The sequence below is a fragment of the Argiope bruennichi genome, chromosome 7 (assembly GCF_947563725.1).
Source record: "Argiope bruennichi chromosome 7, qqArgBrue1.1, whole genome shotgun sequence".
In the NCBI taxonomy this organism is placed as follows: domain Eukaryota; kingdom Metazoa; phylum Arthropoda; class Arachnida; order Araneae; family Araneidae; genus Argiope; species Argiope bruennichi.
In genome coordinates this window covers 34,285,615-34,309,511 of record NC_079157.1, presented here as the reverse complement: position 1 = coordinate 34,309,511, position 23,897 = coordinate 34,285,615, and the positions used below count along the sequence as shown (strand labels likewise).

Sequence of the window (23,897 nt, the reverse complement as noted above, 5' to 3'; positions counted from 1 at the left end):
AGTTTTGAAAGGATTGTCAAAAAGCAACTCGCTGTATGCATTTAAAGACTCAAATATGTGAAATGAACCATTGCGTGTTATCGAAAAGTGCTCTGACAATCAGAATTTGAAAACTATACCTATAATTATATTTTATGAATTTATGATCACTCTTTATTGGGCATTATAGTATCATAACAAAATATTTATAATAAATATTCTTAAGGTCTATGACTCTGCTCAGGATAATTTTTTTTCTAAAAAACTTATAAAATAACACATTTTTGAATTTTTGCTTAAATAAGATTGGAAAAAATAATCAGAAAACAAAAATATTTAACCTAAATTCATTAAAACAATTATAAAATCATCGGAAATGAATAGATTAATTATTCTATAATTCCGAAACAATATAATATTTATCTTCAAAAATATAAGATAAGTTTTAGGGAAATCACACCACAATTTTCTAACTATGAAGCCAAAATTACCATTAATAAATATACACGATTGAATAAAATTAAATAAATTTTCCATTTCTAACAAATATTAAAATTAAAATTTCACTTAATTATTTAAAATATGATTAATTGAATATGATCAGACTATGAGCGAATTTTAGCTTTTGAATATTTTATTATTTTGCACTGTAAAGAATATTTCTGAAATTAGAAAACAAAATTAATACGAGAGTGGAACTTTATTCAGATAAAGATAATTTTTTCAAAAGAATCTTTTCGTTCTCATATTTCGATATTTTTAATACTAATATTTGCAGTAACAAAAATATATAAATTGTACCTTCCAACAGTTTAATCAACTCCAAAAGCCGACTGTTTCTTTCTTCTTGTGGCAGATTTAATTCTTGATCACTTTTTACTAAGACGCATTCCGGAATATAAGTAATTTCTAAAGGTAACACGTCAGCATCTTGCAGATGTTTAGAGAATGAATTTTTGCCTTCCATAGATTAAACTGTGTCAAAGTGTCAATAATGTAAATTTTTTCCTGAAATTATAAATTTAAAAATAAGTGCAAAATAATGGGGATAGTTTATGTTTTACAAAATATAAATTATACTTATAATTTAATTTATTAAATAGAAAGCAGAAAATTAGGAAAAAAAATAGAAACCGATATTTTATATTTATTTATAAAAAGAAAATTCATTTTATGAAAGAAAATTCATTAGATAAATGGGGGAAAAATAGAAACCGATTTTTTTAATATTTATTTATAAAGAAAAAATTCATTTTTCAAATTTGTAAACTTTACTTAGAGATTGCATTACAAAATAAACAAAAAACAAGCATACAAAAATTAAAATGTATAATTAGTGAATAAGAAGATCATTATACAACTTATAAGATATTTAACGTATGAATAAAATCAACCTAAAAACATTAAGAAAATCTTAAGAATTAAAAATTTCGAAGTCTAAATCCTAAAAACAATAAGTATTTACTAGAGATCTAAAACTTAAATATATTCAGTCTGAAAAAATTAATAAATTATGATGTTGAAAATCGAGTATAGCTAATTTTAAAAACAGCAAAATTTCGAATGTCAGTTAAAAATAAAAACAATAAATTCATTTTACATTTTTCAATATTGAATGCATTGAATTCTAAAAGTTTTAAAAAATATATTAAGAATTTAAAAGTTTGGTTTTAAAAGCATTAAATAAAAAAAATTAAAAATATCATGTTCTTTGGAAAATTCGTTGAATATTTTATAAAATATTTAAAATGACAATTTGTCTGCATAATGAAATGCATAAGAAAAAAGAAACTTTTAATATTAATTTTAATATTAATTAATTAAACTAATTAAAACTGCACACGAAATTTTTGTGGAAAAATTAAAATGATTTACCATTATATAATATTTGGAGATCACTATTTCTTTGAAACAAGTAAATTAACATTTAAAAAATTAAAGCACATATATCAATGTAGATACAAGAACTGGATATACATTGCATATGTGCATATTGTATTGCATAGCTACATAATGCATTTCCATAACAAATATTTACTATAACACCAAGAATAAATTTCATATTTATACTTATAAATTTCCTTCAAAGTTAATTAATTAATTTACTTATAATTTATTTTATTTTTATAATATTAAAAATTTTCATTACATTTTTACTTATAAACTTTACTTTTTTAATAATATTTATACTTCATAAGTTACTTACAAATTTACAAAAAACAATGTTTTTATTAATATCAGTATTAAAATAATAAATAATAATACAAGACTTAATTATGGCAGAAAATAATTTAAAAAAAATTTCAATGGATTTACAAAAGAGATGTGAATTTTCCAATTTTATATGAAACTAAAAAAAAATAATAAAAAAAATGAACTCCAACATCATTACAATATTGCAATTCAATTTTTATTTCATTTGACTTTAAATAAAAAGTTAGGATTTTACTAATTAAAAATCTATTATTAACAGAACTAAATGAAAAATATTTTCTAATTATACGGTTCAGTAAAATTTATGAAAGAAATTTTATTTATCATAATTTGTGAGATTACTTAATTATTTATAGATGGTTAAAATAATGCATACTAATTAACGTTTCTTATTCACACATTGTAAGCTAATAAATTTATAAATGAAGGATGGATATCTACTTGCGATCTTTAGACTTTACAAAGAGTATGGCAATCATTTGAAAATCACTTAAGAAATATTATGAAAGGGTAAAAATGGGCTGTATAACGGTAGTTGATTTTAACTAGTTTGATTGATTGCTTTTAGCGATATCAGATAAAGTTTCAATTAATTTCCCAAGATTGAGCAGTAAAAGACTATTTATATTCTGACATATTTCCTCAAAATCCAGTCCGAACTTCAAAATTTATAGGGACACTAGCAATCATTTGAAAATCATTTATAAAATATGTTTAAATGTTAAAAAAAAATAGTCTGTATACTGACATTTTAGTTTAATTTGCTTGATGGATTACTGTTAGAAACACCAGATAACTTTCAATTTATTTCCAAGATTAAGCAATAAAAAAACTATTTATATCATGAGAAATCTTATTGTAGAATATAACATCAGAATACATCAAACATCATTTCAAACAATACAACAGCAAACGTAAATATAAATAGAATGTTTTATTCGTATGCCGTTTAAATATTGCCAGTTTGTGCAAAGTGAACTTTGACGCAACTGATTGGATTAATAAAACAAAATAATGTATAATATCAGTGATAACTGCAGACGTGCAATATACTTAACAAGCTGCTTTAATAATAACCTACACAAAATTACATATAACAAATAATTAATTACCCTTTCTAAGAAGCAGCAGTTGGAATCGATCAGCTGCAAACGTAGTAACATGAATGAAATAAAACAGGGAAGAGACAAAACTTCCCTTTCGAATGTTTAGTAAAAAAATAAAACCTGTTATTCGAGTAGTAAGTCGTTCTTCCTAGAACACGTAATTATCTCTGCGATCATTTTAAAAGCCATTACGCAATACATTGTGATTGTTTTCATCTGACTTCCTCTTCAATTAAACAGAAACAAAAGAATGTTTATCTTGCATTGATATTCTTCGTTTTATTTCCCAAATAGCTTTATTTTTGAAGTACAATGGAAAGGAAATTGTTTAAAGGGAAAATGAACTATAAGTAACTTAATTTGTAAGGAAATTTGATTACTTTCGGTAAGGCTGTTTGTATATCAATGATGTATTGCCAAGACAGCAAATAATGTTTGTTATGTTTAATTTTTCTCTAAAAATCGTTGCTGGTTTGTATTTATTTAATTGAAGATGCGTATGATTGATTGAATTAATTTTTTATATCTTCGCCTGTTTAGAAATTTTAAAATAAATTTCTCCTACCCTTGACCTAGAAAGAGAATTTATAAAGAAAATCGATGTAAATAATGCGAGAATTTTAATCAACCTTGCTGCACCACATTATTATTTATTAGGAAAAAAATAATAAATAAAATTTAAAAAATATGTAATTACGTCCCAAAAATGAAAACTAAAAATCATTCAGAGTCGCCATTAACATATTAAACATCACGTGTTGAAAGCAAGATGTAATTTAAAAAAAACAAAAAAACTTGAAATCTACTATTGCAAATTTTAAGTCATGTAGGAACATTCTTTCTTTTTAGTATTTCTATTTGGTATCAATCCGACAGAAAAACATCATGTTCTCATATGACTCATATTTCGCAATCATTAAAATTTAGAAAAGCGATGGTTTTTGACCATCCCAAAATCAAGCGAGTTTTAAAATTCTCGAAGCCAGAGTTTTTTTTCGCCATATATATATATATATCGCCAAATGTGATAACCTCATATTCTATCTTCTAATAACCCTAAAAGTGAAAAATGGATTCCTCAAAAGCGATAAACCGCCAAATTTCTGCCAGTGCATTTTGTGGCTTCAAAAACCTCAAACCAAAGCAACCTTATGTTTTCACATCAATTAAAACAAATATTAAATTTATTAAGGAAATAATTATTAATTATTTATTGATTATTACTTCATACCTTAATCGTGTTGTCATTTAAGGATTATCAAATTCTCTTGAATACATAATAAAAACCGAAATTAATGACACATTTTATTAGTTCTTAAAACTGACAGTTTCTCTTTATCTCTCTTTAAATACAGTTTTCGTTGCGAATATTTCAAAATTTAAATTTATACAACAGCATAATTAAAACAAAGCGGTCAGTAATTTAAAAATCGAGTTTCCTATTTTTAATCTCAGAAATTAAGGAGCAATCCAATGATTATCCAAATTTATAATAGGAATATTTAGGATAACATAAACCTCATGAATTAATCTTTAACAATATAATTAATGCTCCTATTATAAAAAAAGATTTTTAGCCTTTATCTCAATATATGAGTATTATTTAAATATGCTTATTTAAAATTATTTTTATTTCAATCTTATAAAACAATTTTTTTTATCTGTTAAACTTATTTATTTCTGTCTATGATATAGGCTATTTATATAGGCTATGTCTATGATATAGGCTATATCTATGATATAGGCTATTTATAAAGAAAAATGTCATGTATTTCTCATATTTTAAGACTGCATGACGTACAAGACTTTTAAAAAAATATTTATTTGAAATATGCTAAAATACATGAAATAAAAATAAGTGTAATAGCTAAACTTTTTCTTATATATTAAGTCAATTTTGGAGTGTATTCCTTCAAAATTCATTTTTCTGAGCCTAAATGATTTGTTGTTATTAACTTGTCGATTATGACATCAAATTAAAAAATGAATTAAATTAATCATCAAGTTAATAAAAAATACAGTATTTATATACATAATAAATTTATTTACATTTAATTGCAAGGAAATATTCTTTATTTACAATTCCAAATTTAGAGGTTTTTGCATGGCGATGTATATGTTGAGGTTATAGATATATACCTGCTGATTTTTGAGATCTTAGATAGACTAATTTTATACTTTTTGTTGTTTTCTTCAAAACACAAGTATATATGTCTTTATTCAAATAAAACGAAAACGAAAGATATTATTTTTGTCAAGGCTATATATATATTGTTATAAAATTTTCTTTGTGGCTGTATTTGGAATCAATCCAATACGTAAGATCTTACAAAAATAAAGCTCTTTATTTTCACGAAGTCTAACAGGAAAACTCTAAAGTAGCACCGAAGCAACATAAATATCAATATCAACAAATATCGCTAATCAATCGTAATAACACAGTGCATTTAATCACTAGCTCTGCAGCTTGCTTGCTGTCCAATACTCCAATTTATTTTTGGTCTTGATTTTTTTATCGTCTCTTCACAGGAAGTGATGTAATCTTGGGAAAGTTCCAGAACTTTCTCCAAGCTTCAGGGAAAAACTGGTCTCGGTTGATATAATGTTCAGACCATCTGGATTCTTCTAGAAGATTCCTTTTGTCACCAAGGTCGCCAACTTTTGTCGCCAAGATTGACATGTCAGGGATACGTTTTACCAATTTGTAATAATATATATGTAATCCCATCTAAGACTTGCTAGGACAGTTATACTTGCGTTTTATAATTATCTCATTTAAAAATTGGATGGTTCTAAAACTGTGCAATTAAAATATATCGAAGCTGTATGCTTAAAATTTATTTGTTAAAATTTTTTTAATAATTTTTTCATCAAAATCACGGATTCAATTAGACATTTTACAAACATTTTGAGCTTATTTTACATGAGTTTGTATATTTCACTTATGTAAAGAATCTGAAGTACGTTTTATTGTTACAACAACAAACATTTTATTTTGGACTTTTTCTTCTATTTTTAAGGGTAAAATTAAGACGGTATAGATTGTTTTTAGTGATGTATAGGTTTCTGTTTAAATTGTGCTTTTATTTAAAGCGTTTGTTATACTTTTAATTAAGATTTAATTTCAGAAGTTGGTAATGAGTCATTTTTTTAAGGTTTTTTCAGTTTTTAAATACTTTCCGTAGGAAAGTTTTTTATTAGATGAAGTTTAATGATTTCCATTTTAATTTAAATCTTATGCCAGATAACAAAAACACTTAAAACGATACAAAGCACAATGTACAGAAAAGTGTAAAATTATGAATTAATACAATATAAAAATTAAATTTGTAGTTAAAAAATTCTTTTTTTAAATGAAGAAACCATTAATAGATTATTTTGCATCAATATATACAGTGGCTCCCAAAAGTGTTCGTACACCAACAAGAATCAATTAAAAACCTCATTATTTACCATTATATATTCTTATTTTTACATGAAAATTTTTTCATAGCATATTTTTACAGTTCTTAATAAAGCAGTGAAGAATAAATTTTAATTACGATGCAAATTATTTTTTAAAAAATGACAATAAATAAAATTGCACAAAAATAGGACACAAAAGTGATCATACACTTTAAAAAAACATCACTAAATATGAAATTTTCTAAATTTTTATAAATGCTTAGTATTTAGTAGGATATCCTTTATTCTTTATAACAGCTTTTAAACGTTTGGGCATCGATTTAACTAAACGGTTGGTTACTTCTGCACCGATCTTGTTCCATTCTTCGATCATTACTGCTTTCAGTTGAATTTTCGATTTAATGTCGTGACTTCTTATTCGCACCTCTAATTCTTTCCAAATATGTTCTATAGGGTTTAAATTCGGTGATTGAGCTGGTGTTTTAAGAGTTTGAGGGCAATGATAGAGGCAAAAAAGGCGAACATTCATGGCCGTGTGCTTAGGATCGTTGTCTTGGTAATACACAAAGTTGTTTAAAATGCCCAATTTTTGTGCTGACACTTTTAAATTATTATTGAGAATATTTATATAAACTCTATGATTCATTATACCATCAATGAATACTAAATTGCCTACTCCAGCCGCTTACATACAACCCCAAACCATGACACCTCCACCGCCATGTTTTACTGTTCCAACTAAATTCTTGAGATTAAGTTCTTCGTTTTTTTTTTTTTTTTTTTTTTTTTTCTCCATACAATGATTCTCCCATCCGACCCAAAGATGTTAAACTTACTTTTATCTGCAAATAAGACACGATTCCAATAGCTCTCTGGCTGGTTTATCATAGATTTGGCAAATTTAAGCCTAGCAATTCTGACTTACAAAGAATTTTCTTCGTGCAGAGCGGCCATGTATACCAGCATTCCGAAGAATTCTACGAATAGTTTCACAGGAATTAGAAGTTCCATTTCATTCATTATATTGTGAAGTAAACTTTATTGCACTCAGACATGGATTTTTTAGAAATTTACTCACAATATTTCTTTGACTTCTAGCTGACAGAATTTGAGGGCGACCATTACGAGGCTTGTTTGCAATCCTTTTTCCCTCTCTGTAACGTTTTATTATGCTTTGCACCGTTGGATGAGGTAGATTAGTTATATTTGCAATGTCTCTAATTGATTTTTCCAGCTTTAAAATGAAATATAATTAATTGTCGTACGTCTAAACTCGTTTCTTTACGAATGCGCGTCATACCTAAGAATCAAGTAAATAGAATAAATAATTGTGATATTAAATACTGAAATCAAACGATTTTAATGTATTTTTCAATTAGAAGAAAAATAAACCGCAAAAGATATTTTTATGATGAATTTAAATAAATAATGTTTGGATGTACAAAGACTTTTGTGTTCTAATTTTGTGACATTTTTTATTTATTTATTTTTTAGAACAATACTACTTGATTTTTTATAAAAATATTTGTTCAGTTTTAGTAAGAACTATTTAAAGATGCTAATAAAAAAAAAACCAACTAATAAAATGCTTTATTAAGAAGTATAGAACACAATTTCTGCAAATTTCTTTAGTGTACGAACACTTTTGGGAGCCACTGTATATTTTTTAATTTGAAATGTTAGCAACCCTCAATACCAACAAACAAGGTGGTTACCGCTTGTTGAGAATTAGAAATTCGAATTAATTTGGTGTTTAAGATAATTTGCAGAATAGAGACAAATCAAACAAAAAGTTCATCTTTCAATGTTATTTGAATGGCATTAAAATGACGCACATGAAAGGGAACAAGCATTAGCATAAGAGATTTAACTGTAAAAGAAACCCAATCAATATTTCGGTGAAATAAAAGGAAGTATGAAAATAAAATTTCTTAAATACCTTGGAATTCTGAATCTCATCGAATGCAAGTAGTTGCTATTTCTGCCTTTCTGATGCAAACGTATCTGAATGTTAATTCTGCAGCTGCAACTCCACATTTATGCATCTACTTATGATGCATGACGTGTACGCAGCTGTCTGTATGATATTTTTTCAGCTGTCTGTCTGATATTTGTTTATCCAGTTTAGTTTCTTTGGAAGGGAGAGTGGAATTCCGAGTATAATTTATACAATGAGCTCAAGTGATTTATTTCTAAAGTAACTGAGTTGGCATATGCCATTATTAAACATTTTAAATTTGTCATTTTGAAAAAAAATAGAATGGAACATTTTCAACTCCTGTTATTTTTGCTATACTTATTATGTACTGTGAATTTTCACATTAAAAGTATAAACTTCGATGATGTTGTTTTATTTTCCAGGATCATTCAATTAATACTCATCAGTTGAAACAGAGGAATACAATTTTGATGATGCCAGAAAATTAATATAAACTAGCAGCCTTTGTGACCAGTTTCTTTGCCTTCCTGATTGAGAATATTATATAATTAAGATTTTTTTAAGAATATTATTTAATTATTTATTATTTAACAATTAACTGGGGAGGTGAAATTTTGGGACTTAACTGGAGAGGTTCGGTCTACGAGACCGCATTTCATTTACAGTCAAATTAAATATTCTAATGAATGTATTAGTATGAAAAACTGCCAATATATTCTGCAGATATTTTTCTTGATATATAGATATGTTTTAGAATTTTTTCAAAATATATTACCATTGAAAAAAGTAAATGCGTTATAACATATATTTTCTTCTCAAATGACATGTTACAATAAATAATATTCTTGAAAAAGCATATTACTTGTTACTTTTTATATCATATTTATTTTTATAGTATATGAAGGTATATAGAAGACAATATAATGTAAAATTTAACATTGATATGAAAAATAAAAAAAATGACAATGGGTAAAATTGGCCCTTTTTTTATCGGCTTGTGTGACTTTCATAGCACGGTTTTCTAGAGCATTTTAAACATACAGGTTAAGAACTAGTATAAAAATCAACCTATAAATTCTGCATATATATCTCTTGGTACATTAATATATTTTATAAATTTTTCAAAATACATTATCACTAGTAAAATTAATTATGTTTGAACATACATATCAAAATCAATTGAATGCGAACTTTCATCGAAAAACTCTTCTGTACAATTATCCTTATCACTAAAATCACTTTATTCTTTATTTAAAAGTGTCTGGAGCACTGCTTTTCATAATAGGATCAGTAAACTGGATGATATTTCGGGGCCGAAGTTTTAGCGCCATCTGCTAAGCCTTGTTTATCACTGGGACACTAACAGGGAGATGCGGTCTCAGAGACTGCACTCGAAGAGATAACAGAATTATTTTAAAAAGCATCTGCTGAAATAGGGGTTGAAAAAATGCACGTGTATTGAAGGTCACAAAACAGTAAGCTACAGGGCCAATCCATTCAATTGAGCTAAAAATAGAATAGGGGTGACAGAAAATCCTTCGCTAGCGGTCTCACAGACCGCACGTCCCCAGTTAAGGGTTAGTAATATTATTTAAGAATATTTTTTTAATTTAAGTATATTATATAATTAATATGGGTGAAGTATATTTAAAAAAGCATTTTACCTTATTATTTAATACGACTGGAAAATGTGAATTCATTTGAATCAGGTTTCGGAAATTGAAAAAAATGTATATATTATGGAATAAAAACAGAAGTGAAAATCGCAGAAAAAGAATTAATAATTGGAAATAACACGCATTTCCAGTTGCTGATGGATGAATTTGAATTCTCAAAATATTGTCACAGATAATGTATCAAATTGAATAAAATTATTAATAAAATAAGGGGGAAATTGTGCGGAAATAAAATTAATATCATTAAGAAGATAACATTTTGAGTCTTAAGTTAATTGAATGTTCGCTGTGGTAAGTTTTTACTTTATCTTTTTTCCTAAATTGCTTTAATAATAATATAGCTACAATCATCAGCAATTTTATTCATTCGACAAAAAATAAGGGAAAACTACTTAAAAGGAAGCATCTATGGCAACAGGCAAACTCTCTTAAGACAGAAATAGTTGAGCGAATATAGCCTGCCTCTGTTACCAAGTGAGCTAAAACTAAAAAGGTTGAAAAGAAATGCAGGTATAAGTATTGAAGAAGTGAACAGTGTTAGGTGAAGTGAAAAATAAATAATCTGCCGAAATATTAAGATATTAAAAACACGAGATTTATCTGTGAAGTTTGCCAGAAATTCATCTCATTGGAGCATTCAGTGGACAACAATAATATAATGAAGTGAATAAAAAAATGAATTCTACCTTTCCTGTTATCCGAGATTCTATTGTTTTTTAATTTACATATTGTTTTTTAAAATTGTGAATTCCGGGATAGCCTGTTTTGTAGGACGTTGGGACTCGCATTCCTTGAGTAGTGAGTTTGAAACCCACCGGCTCCAAGACTCTTCGTGTATAAGGTGGCTGGTGCATGTATAAATCTGTCGCGGTCACAAATCCCTCCAAATCGAGACAGTGCCACTGTGGGTATTGGTTCGTTTGTTGTTCGGTGATCGTTCTCTAATTCAGGTCTAAATTGCGATCCGTGAATGAAATGTATGAATGAAGTCCACCCTTTATAACGGGTTATGACGCATATGTAGCTAAGTCGTACTTTTGATCCTAAATGGAGCTATTGAAACAAGAGACGATAAAAATCTCGGCTTAAAATCGCTGACCTTGTCAGCGCAATTGTCTATGGAAAGTGCTATAAGAAACAAAAAAAATTTTGAATTTTCGCATGTTGCAACTAACTATAAATATTTCAACTGGAGCGTATGCAAATTCATTAGTTTCATTTTAAAATATTTGTCTAATTTTTTGGTCATTTTATATTATTTTTGTATTTTTATAATTAGTCCGCTTCCATTTCATTAAAAAACATATGTTTGAATTAATTATACTTTTTAACACTTACCTATTTACTATCTAATTTTAATAATTATTTCTTAACATTTATACTTTTTAATAACGTAACTTGTAAACATGCGCAGTACACTACAGAGGGTGCGCTCTATGAAGGTGTAAACGATTTTGAATAGTTATACGTCTTTGATTCGATTTGATCTAAACTAAGACGAAAGTAAAATTGACAAAAAAATGAAATCTTAGCGATTTTTCACAATTAAACTTATGGCTTCAGTTTAATTGGTGGAAAGTAGCACGTACGAAAGTATTGGTGGTACGTTGTGCTACGCTTTCATGTGCTTGAGCACTATATTGATTTGGAATGCATAATATATAATTTTATCTATAGAATTTTTAGTAGACAATTAAATGTCTTCACCAGGAAAAACTTTGTTCAACTAAGTATATGAATTATTACCACCTTTAATTATTTGCGTTTCTTAATTCCCCATTCTAAACAAGAAACTTAAAATCGGACATACATATAATGCCAATTAATTTATTTGAATATTGAGCTCGTATTATTTTAAAGCGAATCTGATTAATGAACACTTTCCACTTTATAAACACATACACACTAGTAGGAACCTGCAACATGGAGCATTAGTTCCATATTAAGGAATAGTGATTTATAAATTTTTTAATGGAAGCTGAAGGTATGTAATGTCAATGAGTCTGTCTTGGAAAAAAAACGGTGAGCAGTTAGCGATTCGGTGATTTTGGCAAAACAAATCTAAAGCTCTTGAAAATACAGGAATTTCATTGATATCTTAATTAGAATTCAAGAACTAGAAATCTTCTGACACAGGAGTTTAATAAGCAATGGCACACACACGCATCAAATGAGATAATTACTTCTTTTAAACATTTATCAAAAGGTGAACTTTTTTTTAAAGAATCAATTTTTTTAAAATTCTGTTGTGGTTAATTTTATAATGATCTGTTAATGTATTGATGAGTCCTGCAAATACTGTATATCACTGTGTTTTGCTACCTGTGCTTCAAGTTTCCTCGAGGCATAAAGCATCATCATCCTATATCGAAATTATCTTCGCAAACCCACAAGACTATTTCGCGTAACATATTGCATACACTAAAAGAGAGTCTGGTTAAAAGCTGATTTTTATGGCGTAAATACACTACTCAGATATACACTACTCTCTGGAAACAAATATGTCTATTTTTAATGTCTATTTTGAACATTTGCATTATTCTAAGTGTGGTAGATTGATTCAGTCAATAAATTAGCACATAAATAAAGAATTGCAATTTTTATGCATGAAATGTATAAAAAAGATAAATTTTACTTTCTCATCTATAACACGCACAAAGAAAAAAATAGTACATTCGTCAAAGAATTCAAATTTCAAATGTTAATAAATAAAAAAGACATAAGTAAGTAAGAATTCAGGCATAAATAAGTAAGGATTTAGGAATAAGTAAGTAAGAATTAAGACATAAGTAAGTAAGAATTAAGACATAAGTAAGTAAGGATTCAGGAATAAGTAAGAAAGAATTAAGACATAAGTAAGTAGGAATTAAGTCATAAGTAATTAAAGATTCAGGAATAAGTAAGTAAAGATTCAGGAATAAGTAAGTAAGAATTAAGACATAAGAAAGAAAGAATTAAGACATAACTAAGAAAGAATTAAGACATAAATAAGTAAGAAAGAATTAAAACATAAGTAAGAAAGAATTAAAACATAAGTAAGAAAGAATTAAAACATAAGTAAGTAAACATTCAGGAATAAATAAGTAAAGATTCAAGCATAAGTAAGTAATGAACTGCAATTCTTATTCAAGCAACAGACAAAAATAATTAGAATTTTTACGTTCTCATACACGAAATGCAGCAAGAAAAAATAGTGCAAATGTCGAAATATCCGAGCTTCAATTTATAAGTAAGGAAAAAAAAGGCATAACTAGTAAGGATTAAGGCATAAGTAAGTAGAAATTCCGGCATGCGTTAATAAAGACTCAGGATTAAATAAGGAATTGCAGTTTTTATGCATGAAATGAATAAAAAGATTACTTGTATATTTTCTCATATATGAAGTATTTCAAGAGAAAGCATTACAATTGCCAAAATATTGGAACTGGAGATTTATTCGAATTATTCTAATCTGAGTCTCAAAGCCACATTTTTCGAATTATGTCTGTCAGTAAATGCGAACTAGATAAAAGGAATTTAGAACAGGGACTTCAAATCGAATTTGTAAATGCCCATAAAATTTCGAATAAAATCTATTCTGAGGAAATCTGACTGCCCGGCTATTTGAATACAAGGTCATTCAACAGCTATATAACATAAAGAGGCATCAAGATAAAATTTGGTACACATGTTTAGAAACTAAAAAGTAGATTTTTAAAAAATTTTTAACCAAATCTGTGAAAGGGTAGATCGTCTGTAATTCTGTACTTTGTCATGCATGAAAACGCAATAATTTAAAACTGAATTGATTTTCAACAAATGGAATTTGCATGTGATCTTGTGAATATAATTCTGGTCCTATGTCAAATTTTGGTGTCAATTGGTGTCAGGATTGGAATATAAAATGCAACCTCTCATGTGTATATATTTAATTTCAGACGCTTCCTGATTCTTTTGTACCACACTCTAAAGTCAATAAAAAAAGCTAGATTCAATTAAAAGCTCTATATTTCGCAATTTTTATAATTTTATAAGGTCGATAATTTTATGAAGTCCTGAATTATAAGGTCCATAATTTTATGATTGGAAGGGAGGAGGGGGGCAACTTCATTACAAAGTATGCGAGAAAGATTTCGGGGAATCATTCCAGCTGGATTTATATGAATTCTTATAATTATCGCTTTTGATGGATTTAGATTATACCTTGTTGGCATGTGGATTTATAAATAAACGAATATCTTTTCTAATTATCAAAGAACATATAGTATTGTATTTCCCAATAATATAAAAAAAAAAACTTTGAAATGACAATTGTGGAAAAGGATTAGCAGTTTTTGTTATGATAGACATTTTAATAAAGTCATATTCTTTAAAATTTCACTGTTTGTTCTATAAATTTACATCTGATTACAAGTTGCTTCCATTTGAAGGGACTGAATAGATTCGTGTTTTTTATTAAGTACTTCAGAATCATTAGAGACATTTAAATTTATAGAATATACATTCTTCCAGCATTTAGTAAGTCATTTTTAAATATTATTTATTTTAAATCACAAGATTAATCTCAAATTTATTTTGAAAATGGAGAAATATCTTTATAACATATGCAAAAAATCGATGATTATAATTCTTTATCAAATATCGGTAGAAAAAAAATTGAAATTAACGTATAATTAAATTTATAAATGTAAGAGAAATGTTTCATAGACTCTGAAGTAGTAAAATAAAGTAGATTAAGTAATATTAAAGAAATTGAACGAACTTTGATAAATTTAATTATTTTATTATGTTCATTTTAATAGTCAGACGATATCTTAATATGAAATTCCAGATAATCAAATTCAGTTCAATAAAAATTGCATGTCATTTATAAAAAGGTTGTTTCGAATTCTTTATAAACTATTTCCAAAAATATTCTTAGTTAGTTAGTGAGTGGTAAAATTAATTTCATTAGATTTTAGAGGAAAATTTATTAAAGTTCAAAAAATCATTCACTATTAAATGTTCTTGCTTTGTAAAATTCGACTCAAAAGTGTCATGTTTTATTCTTCAGTTTTTTTTTCTTTTAAACTTATTATTTTTTTTTTATTTATCCTATGCGATAAGAAAAAAAAATATGGAAAAAAGGCTTTTTCTTTCAAAATTTTATTTGATTTAAAAGGAAATATTTTTTGTCCAGTTGGAACGAAAGGAAAATTATTTTAACCTGGAATTACAAACCAAGAGAAACATAATAAATAATCCTTTAATTTCCTTAAAGAAAGAACAATTGACTTAAAGATAAGAACTTAAATAATCCTTAAGAAGTTAAATAATCCTTTAATTTCCTTAAAGAAAGAACAATTGACTTAAAAAATTAAATCCCTTTTATTGCAAATTAAAACACTTCTTTATTATAAGAATTACTCTAATATGTGTGTAAAATATCGTTTATGTGCAAAATAAATCTCCAGAAAATATCTTTGAAAAATTTTTAAAGAAGAATTCATTCTTCGAACAATCTTTTATAGGCTATAATTAAAAAGTAAATTCTAAAATAACTAAAAATTCGACTACATATCGCCACTAATTAAGTCGTTTGACTTATATATAAAATCATATGACAGTAGGTTTTTAATTTCAAAGGTAATTTCGAATTCTCTAAGCTTTTAAGTTTCGATGAAAAAAGGCGTCCTAGCATACAACTGAATGAATAATTTTTTTTAGTTTAACTTTTAATAATGTTCTAATCTGATTGCTTCTAATTACATAAGATACGAATATAAAATTGTTTTTCGAAATATTGTTTCAATATCAGTGTTTTAATAGAATTTATTAACAATCGTTTGTCTTGTACTTTTGTTGTTAGTGTAATAGTCCTTATAATTTTAATAGTTGCACTTTACAACTGTTGTTTACAACAATAATTGTACAAAAACAACATTTGACACAAACTTCAATTATCGCAGAATAAATTAATGGGATAACTAAACCTGAAGAAAGAAAAAAGTAAAATTGCTAACATAAAAAATAAAAAACTGGAATTAACATATAATAAAAATTTGCAGCGCTTAAAACAAAGCGAAAACTGAACAAGAACAACAGAAAAAGAGAACTCCCGGAAATATCTTTAATGTTCGTAAGATGTTTCATTTTTTTAACATTCAACAATTTAAAGAATGATTGCAAAGTCATTGAAAAAAATCAAATTTGGATTTTGTTTTATATATTCATGGCATTTCTTGCATGCACAATTTGAGTTTTATAATATTTTTACCATTAACCGTTTTTATTTCGCCTCAATTATGTTTAAAAAATTATGTTTAGAAACATTATGTTTAGAAAAGAATGATATTCTTTTAAATTTAAAAAAAAATGAGACATCAAAGGATTCATTAGATATTATTATATGCTTTGAAATCACAAAAAAAGATTTGTATGATTTTCTAACGTTTATTGTTATTTGCTATAATTTTTTATTTAAATGTTGCAAATTTGTTCTCCATAAAAGAATCTTAACTTCTTTGTTACTACTTTTATCCATTTACATTAAAGTGCTTTTGATAGTTAAAAACAACAAAGAATTTAAACTACAATTCTTTTAAATTATGATAATATTTAAATGAATTTTACTTTATTAAATACAGAAATAAACTTTTTATCTGAAAATGAGATTTTAAAGCAGACGATAAAAATATTTTTGGAATGCTTGATATAAAAGTTTTATTGCAGATTATTTTTTATATGATTGAATAATTTTTCTCTCTCGACGAATTAACAATGAAACATAATGGATGCTATATTAAGTATATATTCATTTTTTAACTTTTCTGAAACACTTAACTAGTTTATATCTCTTTTTCATTAATATGTGATAATGTACCATTATTTTACAATTAAAATTGGAAATTGCTTTAATTTCAAATGGATACTTTCAAAATCACCAAATGTAATGTACACATTTTGGCATTTGATACAAAAAATATTTTGGTGACAAATGGGAGGGGTAAGAGAGAAGTTTTATTTATAACTAGCCGCCTTTGGAGAAAAACCGGTTCGCCAATCTTAATGCTCGTTAAAATTTTAATAATTAACTATCTTATGTAATTCCTACTTTAATAGCATCTTCATTAAAATATTTTAAAACTTCAAATTTCAATTCACTCAGAATATTATAAAGGGCTTCAGTCATGACGTAATCTGTATCTCTCCAATTTTCTGTTAGCTCCCGTAGAATTTATGCTTTAGATTAAAGTGGAAATGATTAATCTGCAATTATTATAATAATACTTTTTAATGAAACAAAGCATTTTTTTTTTGTTATATGATTACTGAAAACAGAGTCTCTGAGCATTTAAACTGTATGGACACTAAAGAATATCTTTCTTTATTTATGTAATATCTCAAGAATTTGTCAACAAAATTTTTTCAGATTCATCTTGAGCAGGTACATTAATTAACAATGTTTCATTTTAAATGCATCAAACGCTAAGAAAATAAACAGAATCATTTAAAATAATCGGTCGAAAACAGATTAAAAAATTACTTAAAAAACGATGAACTTAAACTAACATAAATACAATTTAATTACAAAAGCATACAACTAACCTAAAAATAATTTAAATTGAGTCCGATTCCGTTGAAAGGTAAACAATCAGAATACAATGCGCATGAGTGAATTTTCAACGCCAGTTACTGTAACGCAAATGCGTGAATTCGTCTACGCCAGTTGGGGTAACGCTATGTAGATCAGAAATTTTTATATTCCTTTATTCTGTTTTATTTTAATTCAAAAGTACTTCAGAATGTATCTGAAAGATCGATTAATTAACAATGTTTAATTTTAAATGCATCAAACTTTAAGAAAATAAGCAGAATCGTTTGAAATAATCGGCCAAAAAATGTTAGCCCTAGCCTCATTGCTGTTGGAAAAAAAGCTGAAACTTTACTCATTTGGCGGTGGGGAAAATGAAAGGACTTTTTTGGCGGGAAAGTTAGTTTTTAATTAATAATTAAAATTCTAATTAAAATTTCAAAAAAAAGGGACCTCAGGTGCAGATTCCCGACCTCCAACGTATAGACGTACCAAATTTGGTAGCTGTAGGTCAAATGGTCTTTCCTGTAGAGCGCCAACAGACACACATACATTGAGCTTTATATATAAGTATAGATTAAAAGACAAAGAAAATTTAACTCTCAGACAAGCGACTAATTTCTATAACGGCAAAAGCGCAACACCAGATTAAGTTGTAAAATAACCAACAAATTGTGTAGAATATCTATTATACAAAATTTATTAATTTATTTAATTTTAAAAGAAATTATAAATTTAAATTTCAAATGGAAAGCAATCAAGCAACAAATTTATTAAGATTTTTTTCATAAAATTTAGTTCTGTTAATTTTTAAAAGAACTTTTCCTGTAGTTTAAGCATTTTATTTTGACTTCGATAAGATTTAATGCTGGGAAATACAAATCTATAAATAGTAATAAAATTTTTTTAAATAATTTTTTGTGAGATTTTAATGTTAGTATCTTTTCTCTCAAGAAGTTCTTGATAAAATTAAAATATGTGTAAATATATTTAGAATATATTCCAATTATTGATATATACTTGTTTATGGAAGAATAAATTAAATCTATAATATTAAAAATGACAAATAACATTATCGGAAATTTTAAAAAATGGATAGTGATTTCTTTTGATTTTTACACGAAATATAAATTTAATGGATGCATATAAATTCTTCTTTATATCGCTCTTTATTTAATTGATTTAAAACTTAATGGAATCAATTCTGCTGAATTCCAGTAATGAATTTAATTAAGTTTTTAATTTTTAATAAACTTTTTAGATAATTAATTAAAGTTGCTTCTGTTAAATTGCCTATTTAAATAATTTAAATTTACTTTTCAACTGTCACATATAAATGCATTTCTCATAAATTTCTTGAATTCATAAACTAGTCTTAATATGATATTTTAATGGATTAAATTAACGGAAATATTGTTTATATTGAAATGTAATTTGAATTTGAAATAGTGTAGTATTTACAAATCCATTAACATTTTGTATTATACTATTTTTGATCATTTTTAAATAATTAAGAAAAAGTTTTTCTCCTTAGAATTTCGAGTCTTTATGTTTGATAATGAAATGAAATAATTCAAAAATTGAAGATAGCAATTAACAATTTTTAAAATTTTTGTTTTTGGTTACATTGCTATTTATGAAATAAAAAGTAAACGATTCGCGGAAAGGAGAATTTTTTTAAAGAAATGCTTGAGTAATATGCATATGAGTGAAAAATGTTTGTGACTTCCAGTTTAAAATATTTTGATATAGCTTTTATTTTAGCTGCAATTTTATATTGAATTAATTTTTTGGGGAAATATTGAGCTAAAATTAATAACAAGAAATATTTTCCCCTCATGATGTTGGTTCATTTATTGAGATTACAGAAATTTTCTATATTTTAGAAAAATCATGTGATGCTTAGATAAGAATTGATTCATTTTTGCATAATTCATATAAGAATATAAGCAAAGTATTTAAACGAAAAAATTATTTGCATTTCATACAAGGGTTTATATAAAAAAATTTCTACGTTATATAAATATTTCCTTTGTTGTTTCTTCAATCTCTAAATGTTCACTTATTATTCTACTAGCCGCCTTTAGCGACCATCCGGTTCCCCTATCTTAATGTTCGTAAAAATTTTAATAATTAAATATTTTACGCAATTCCTACATTAATAGCTTCTTCATCAAAATATATTGAAACTTCAAATTTTGATTGTCATATAATTCATTTATAACATTATAAAGGCCTTCAGTCATAACGTAATATGAATATCTCTAATTTTCTGTTAGCTCCCGTAGAATTTATGCCTCAAATTAAAGTGGAAAGGATTAATCTGCATTTTATATAATAATATTTTTTACTGAAACAAAGCCTTTTTTTATAATATGATTACTGAAAAAACAGAGTCACTGAGCGTTTAAACTTTAGCGGTACTAAAGAATATCTTTCTTAATTTGTGTAATATCTCAAGAATTTATCAACAAAATTGTCTCAAATTCATCATGAGCAGATCGATTCATTAACAATGTTTAATTTGAAATGCATCAAGCAATAAGAAGATAAAACGAATCGTTTAAAATAATTGGTTGAAAAAAACTACTTAAAAAACAATGTACATAAAATTATAATCATATACAAAAAATATATAACTAACATAAATACAATTTAATTAGAAACGCATGCAACTAACCTAAAAATAATTTAAATCAAATCCGCATCGGCTGATAATAGTTGTAAACAATCAGAACACAATGCGCATGCGTGAATTTGCATCGCCAGTTACGGTAACGCATATGAGTGAATTTTTCTACTCCAGTTGGGGTAACGCTATGCAGATTAGAAATTTTTTATTTCCTTCATTCTGTTTTATTTTAATTCAAAAGTACTTCAGAATGAATCTGAAAGATCGATTAATTAACAATGTTTAACTTTAAATGTATCAAACCTTAAAAAAATAAACAGAATCCTTTGAAATAATATGCCGAAAATTTCTTAAGCCTATCCTCTTTAGCGTGGGAAGAAAAAATTAACTGAAGCCGTGCTCATTTGGAGTGGGGAAGATGGAAGATTTTTTTAGCGGGAAAGTTAGTTTTTAATTAATAATTAAAATTCTAATTAAAAATTCAAAAAAAGGGACCACAGGTGCTCATTCCCGACCTCCAAGGTATACATGTACCAAATTTGGTAGTTGTAGGTCAAACGGTCGGGCCTGTAGAGCGCCAACACACACACGCACATTGAGCTTTATATAAGTATAGATTGACATTAAGGAAAAGGTAAGGGAAGCTCTTTATTTTCATAAAATGATACTGACCTGTAAATTATTTTTTGTACCCCCATTAAATTTTGTATTATATTCTGTGAATATAATTGATAATTCAGTTCTTTAGTGCAGTAATTTCGTCGCAAGGATATAGATCAGATTTTAATTTCGTCATGCTTGTTTAATTTTCTGTCGGGGATAAGTGTCTTCACACATTTAGAATTTGGTGGGATGGCAGATTCTTAAGTCAGTTTCTAATGGATCAGTCTGTATTTCACTGATATAAAACATTTTCCCTAAATGTAGAAGAGTTTGTAAAATATTCTGTAATTCATCCCGTTGAATATAAATTATAAATCTAAAAGTTTATACTATCAGGTTGTTCATAATTATAAAGATAAAAGTTTATATTACCAAGTTGTTCATAATTATAAAGCATAAGGTTTATATTATCAGGTTGTCCATAATTATAAAGGTCAAAGTTTATACTATCAGGTTGTTCATAATTATAAAGATAAAAGTTTATATTACCAAGTTGTTCATAATTATAAAGCATAAGGTTTATATTATCAGGTTGTCCATAATTATAAAGGTCAAAGTTTATACTATCAGGTTGTTCATAATTATAAAGATAAAAGTTTATATTACCAAGTTGTTCATAATTATAAAGCATAAGGTTTATATTATCAGGTTGTCCATAATTATAAATGTCAAAGTTTATACTATCAGGTTGTTCATAATTATAAAGATAAAAGTTTATATTACCAAGTTGTCCATAATTATAAAGCATAAGGTTTATATAATCAGGTTGTCCATAATTATAAAGGTCAAAGTTTATACTATCAGGTTGTTCATAATTATAAAGATAAAAGTTTATATTACCAAGTTGTCCATAATTATAAAGCATAAGGTTTATATTATCAGGTTGCCCATAATTATAAAGGTCAAAGTTTATACTATCAGGTTGTTCATAATTATAAAGATAAAAGTTTATATTACCAAGTTGTTCATAATTATAAAGCATAAGGTTTATATTATCAGGTTGTCCATAATTATAAAGGTCAAAGTTTATACTATCAGGTTGTTCATAATTATAAAGATAAAAGTTTATATTACCAAGTTGTTCCTAATTATAAAGCATAAGGTTTATATTATCAGGTTGTCCATAATTATAAATGTCAAAGTTTATACTATCAGGTTGTTCATAATTATAAAGATAAAAGTTTATATTACCAAGTTGTCCATAATTATAAAGCATAAGGTTTATATTATCAGGTTGTCCATAATTATAAAGGTCAAAGTTTATACTATCAGGTTGTTCATAATTATAAAGATAAAAGTTTATATTTCCAAGTTGTTCATAATTATAAATCATAAGGTTTATATTATCAGGTTGTCCATAATTATAAAGGTCAAAGTTTATACTATCAGGTTGTTCATAATTATAAAGATAAAAGTTTATATTACCAAGTTGTTCATAATTATAAAGCATAAGGTTTATATTATCAGGTTGTCCATAATTATAAAGGTCAAAGTTTATACTATCAGGTTGTTCATAATTATAAAGATAAAAGTTTATATTACCAAGTTGTTCATAATTATAAAGCATAAGGTTTATATTATCAGGTTGTCCATAATTATAAAGGTCAAAGTTTATACTATCAATTTCTGTCGCAAAGTTAATTATATCAATTGACAATTATAATTCCTTCAGATTTTAATATATTGTATTAAAATGGCAGATTCTTAATTCGGTTAGCTGATATTTCAATAATCTAAAACTTTATCTATCAAAGTATCAAAATATCTCTGATTAAAGCAAAAGAAAAATGTATAGTGTTTTTTCTTCCAAGCATTGTACACATAGTTAGAAAAGTGCTCAGGACTTGCATTTTTCACTTCAAATGAGAAATTTCCCCAATCAAATCAATAATTTTACATAATTTCACAATGTATTTTAAGGTAAAATTTATATTATCATGTTGCTTTGAATTTCTGACCCAATTACAATTCCTTCAAATTTTCATTATATGATATTGTGATGGTGATTTCTTCTGCTTATTGTTAATTGGTCAGTTGATATTTCTCTACTCTAAAACGCTCGCCATCAAAGCAGCAAAATATCTCTGGCTGAAGTAAAAATAAATGTTTTCGGGTGCATTTTTGACCAAGCATTGTACACATAGCTTAACTATTTTTCAGGGCTTGAAGCTCTTTCACTTCAAATAAGAAATTCTTTCAAACAAATCAATAATTTAATATAAATATATCAATAATTTAATATTAATATAAATATATTTAATATCGCAATGCATTTTAAGATAAAATTTATATTATCATGTTGCGTTGACTTTCTGTTCCAATTAGAATTCCTTCCAATTTTCATATTATAGTATTGTAATGGCAGATTCTTCTGCTTATTGTCAATTGGTCAGCTGGTATTTCTCTACTATAAAACCCTCGCTGTCAAAGTAGTAAAACATCTCTAATCAAAGTAAAAGGAAAAGTTTAGAGTACTGCTTTTTGGGCCAAGCATTGTACTTGCAGTTTGATCATTCCTCCTAAAGTGAAATAATTTTTTAACTTCAAATGAGAAAATTGTACTAAATAAATTAATAATTTTGTATAATTTCAGCAATATTACAATGTATTGAATTTTAAACAATTTCTTCAGTTTTGAAATAAATTATGTCATTAAAAACGAATTATAAAAAACAGAGTTTTCCTACATTTATTTAATCTCTGCTTACTCATCTTTTGCAAATGAAAAATT

General features: G+C 26.3%; 1 protein-coding gene across 2 annotated transcripts in view; it reads right to left on the bottom strand.

Moving 5' to 3' along the window:
* Positions 1–8,679, bottom strand: part of LOC129975903 (alpha-tocopherol transfer protein-like) — a 30,703-nt gene extending 22,024 nt beyond the window's left edge. The window contains exons 1-2 of one of the 2 annotated variants that reach the window (XM_056089184.1): positions 8,644–8,679; positions 781–987 (exon numbers count right to left, since the gene is read on the bottom strand). In XM_056089184.1, coding sequence (XP_055945159.1) covers positions 781–946 — 166 coding nt within the window. In that variant the 5' untranslated portion in view covers positions 947–987; positions 8,644–8,679. Of the gene's footprint in view, positions 1–780; positions 988–3,305; positions 3,370–8,643 lie in introns of those variants that run through there. The other variant, XM_056089183.1, reaches the window with a different exon arrangement.
* Between the last annotated feature and the right edge of the window lie 15,218 nt (positions 8,680–23,897).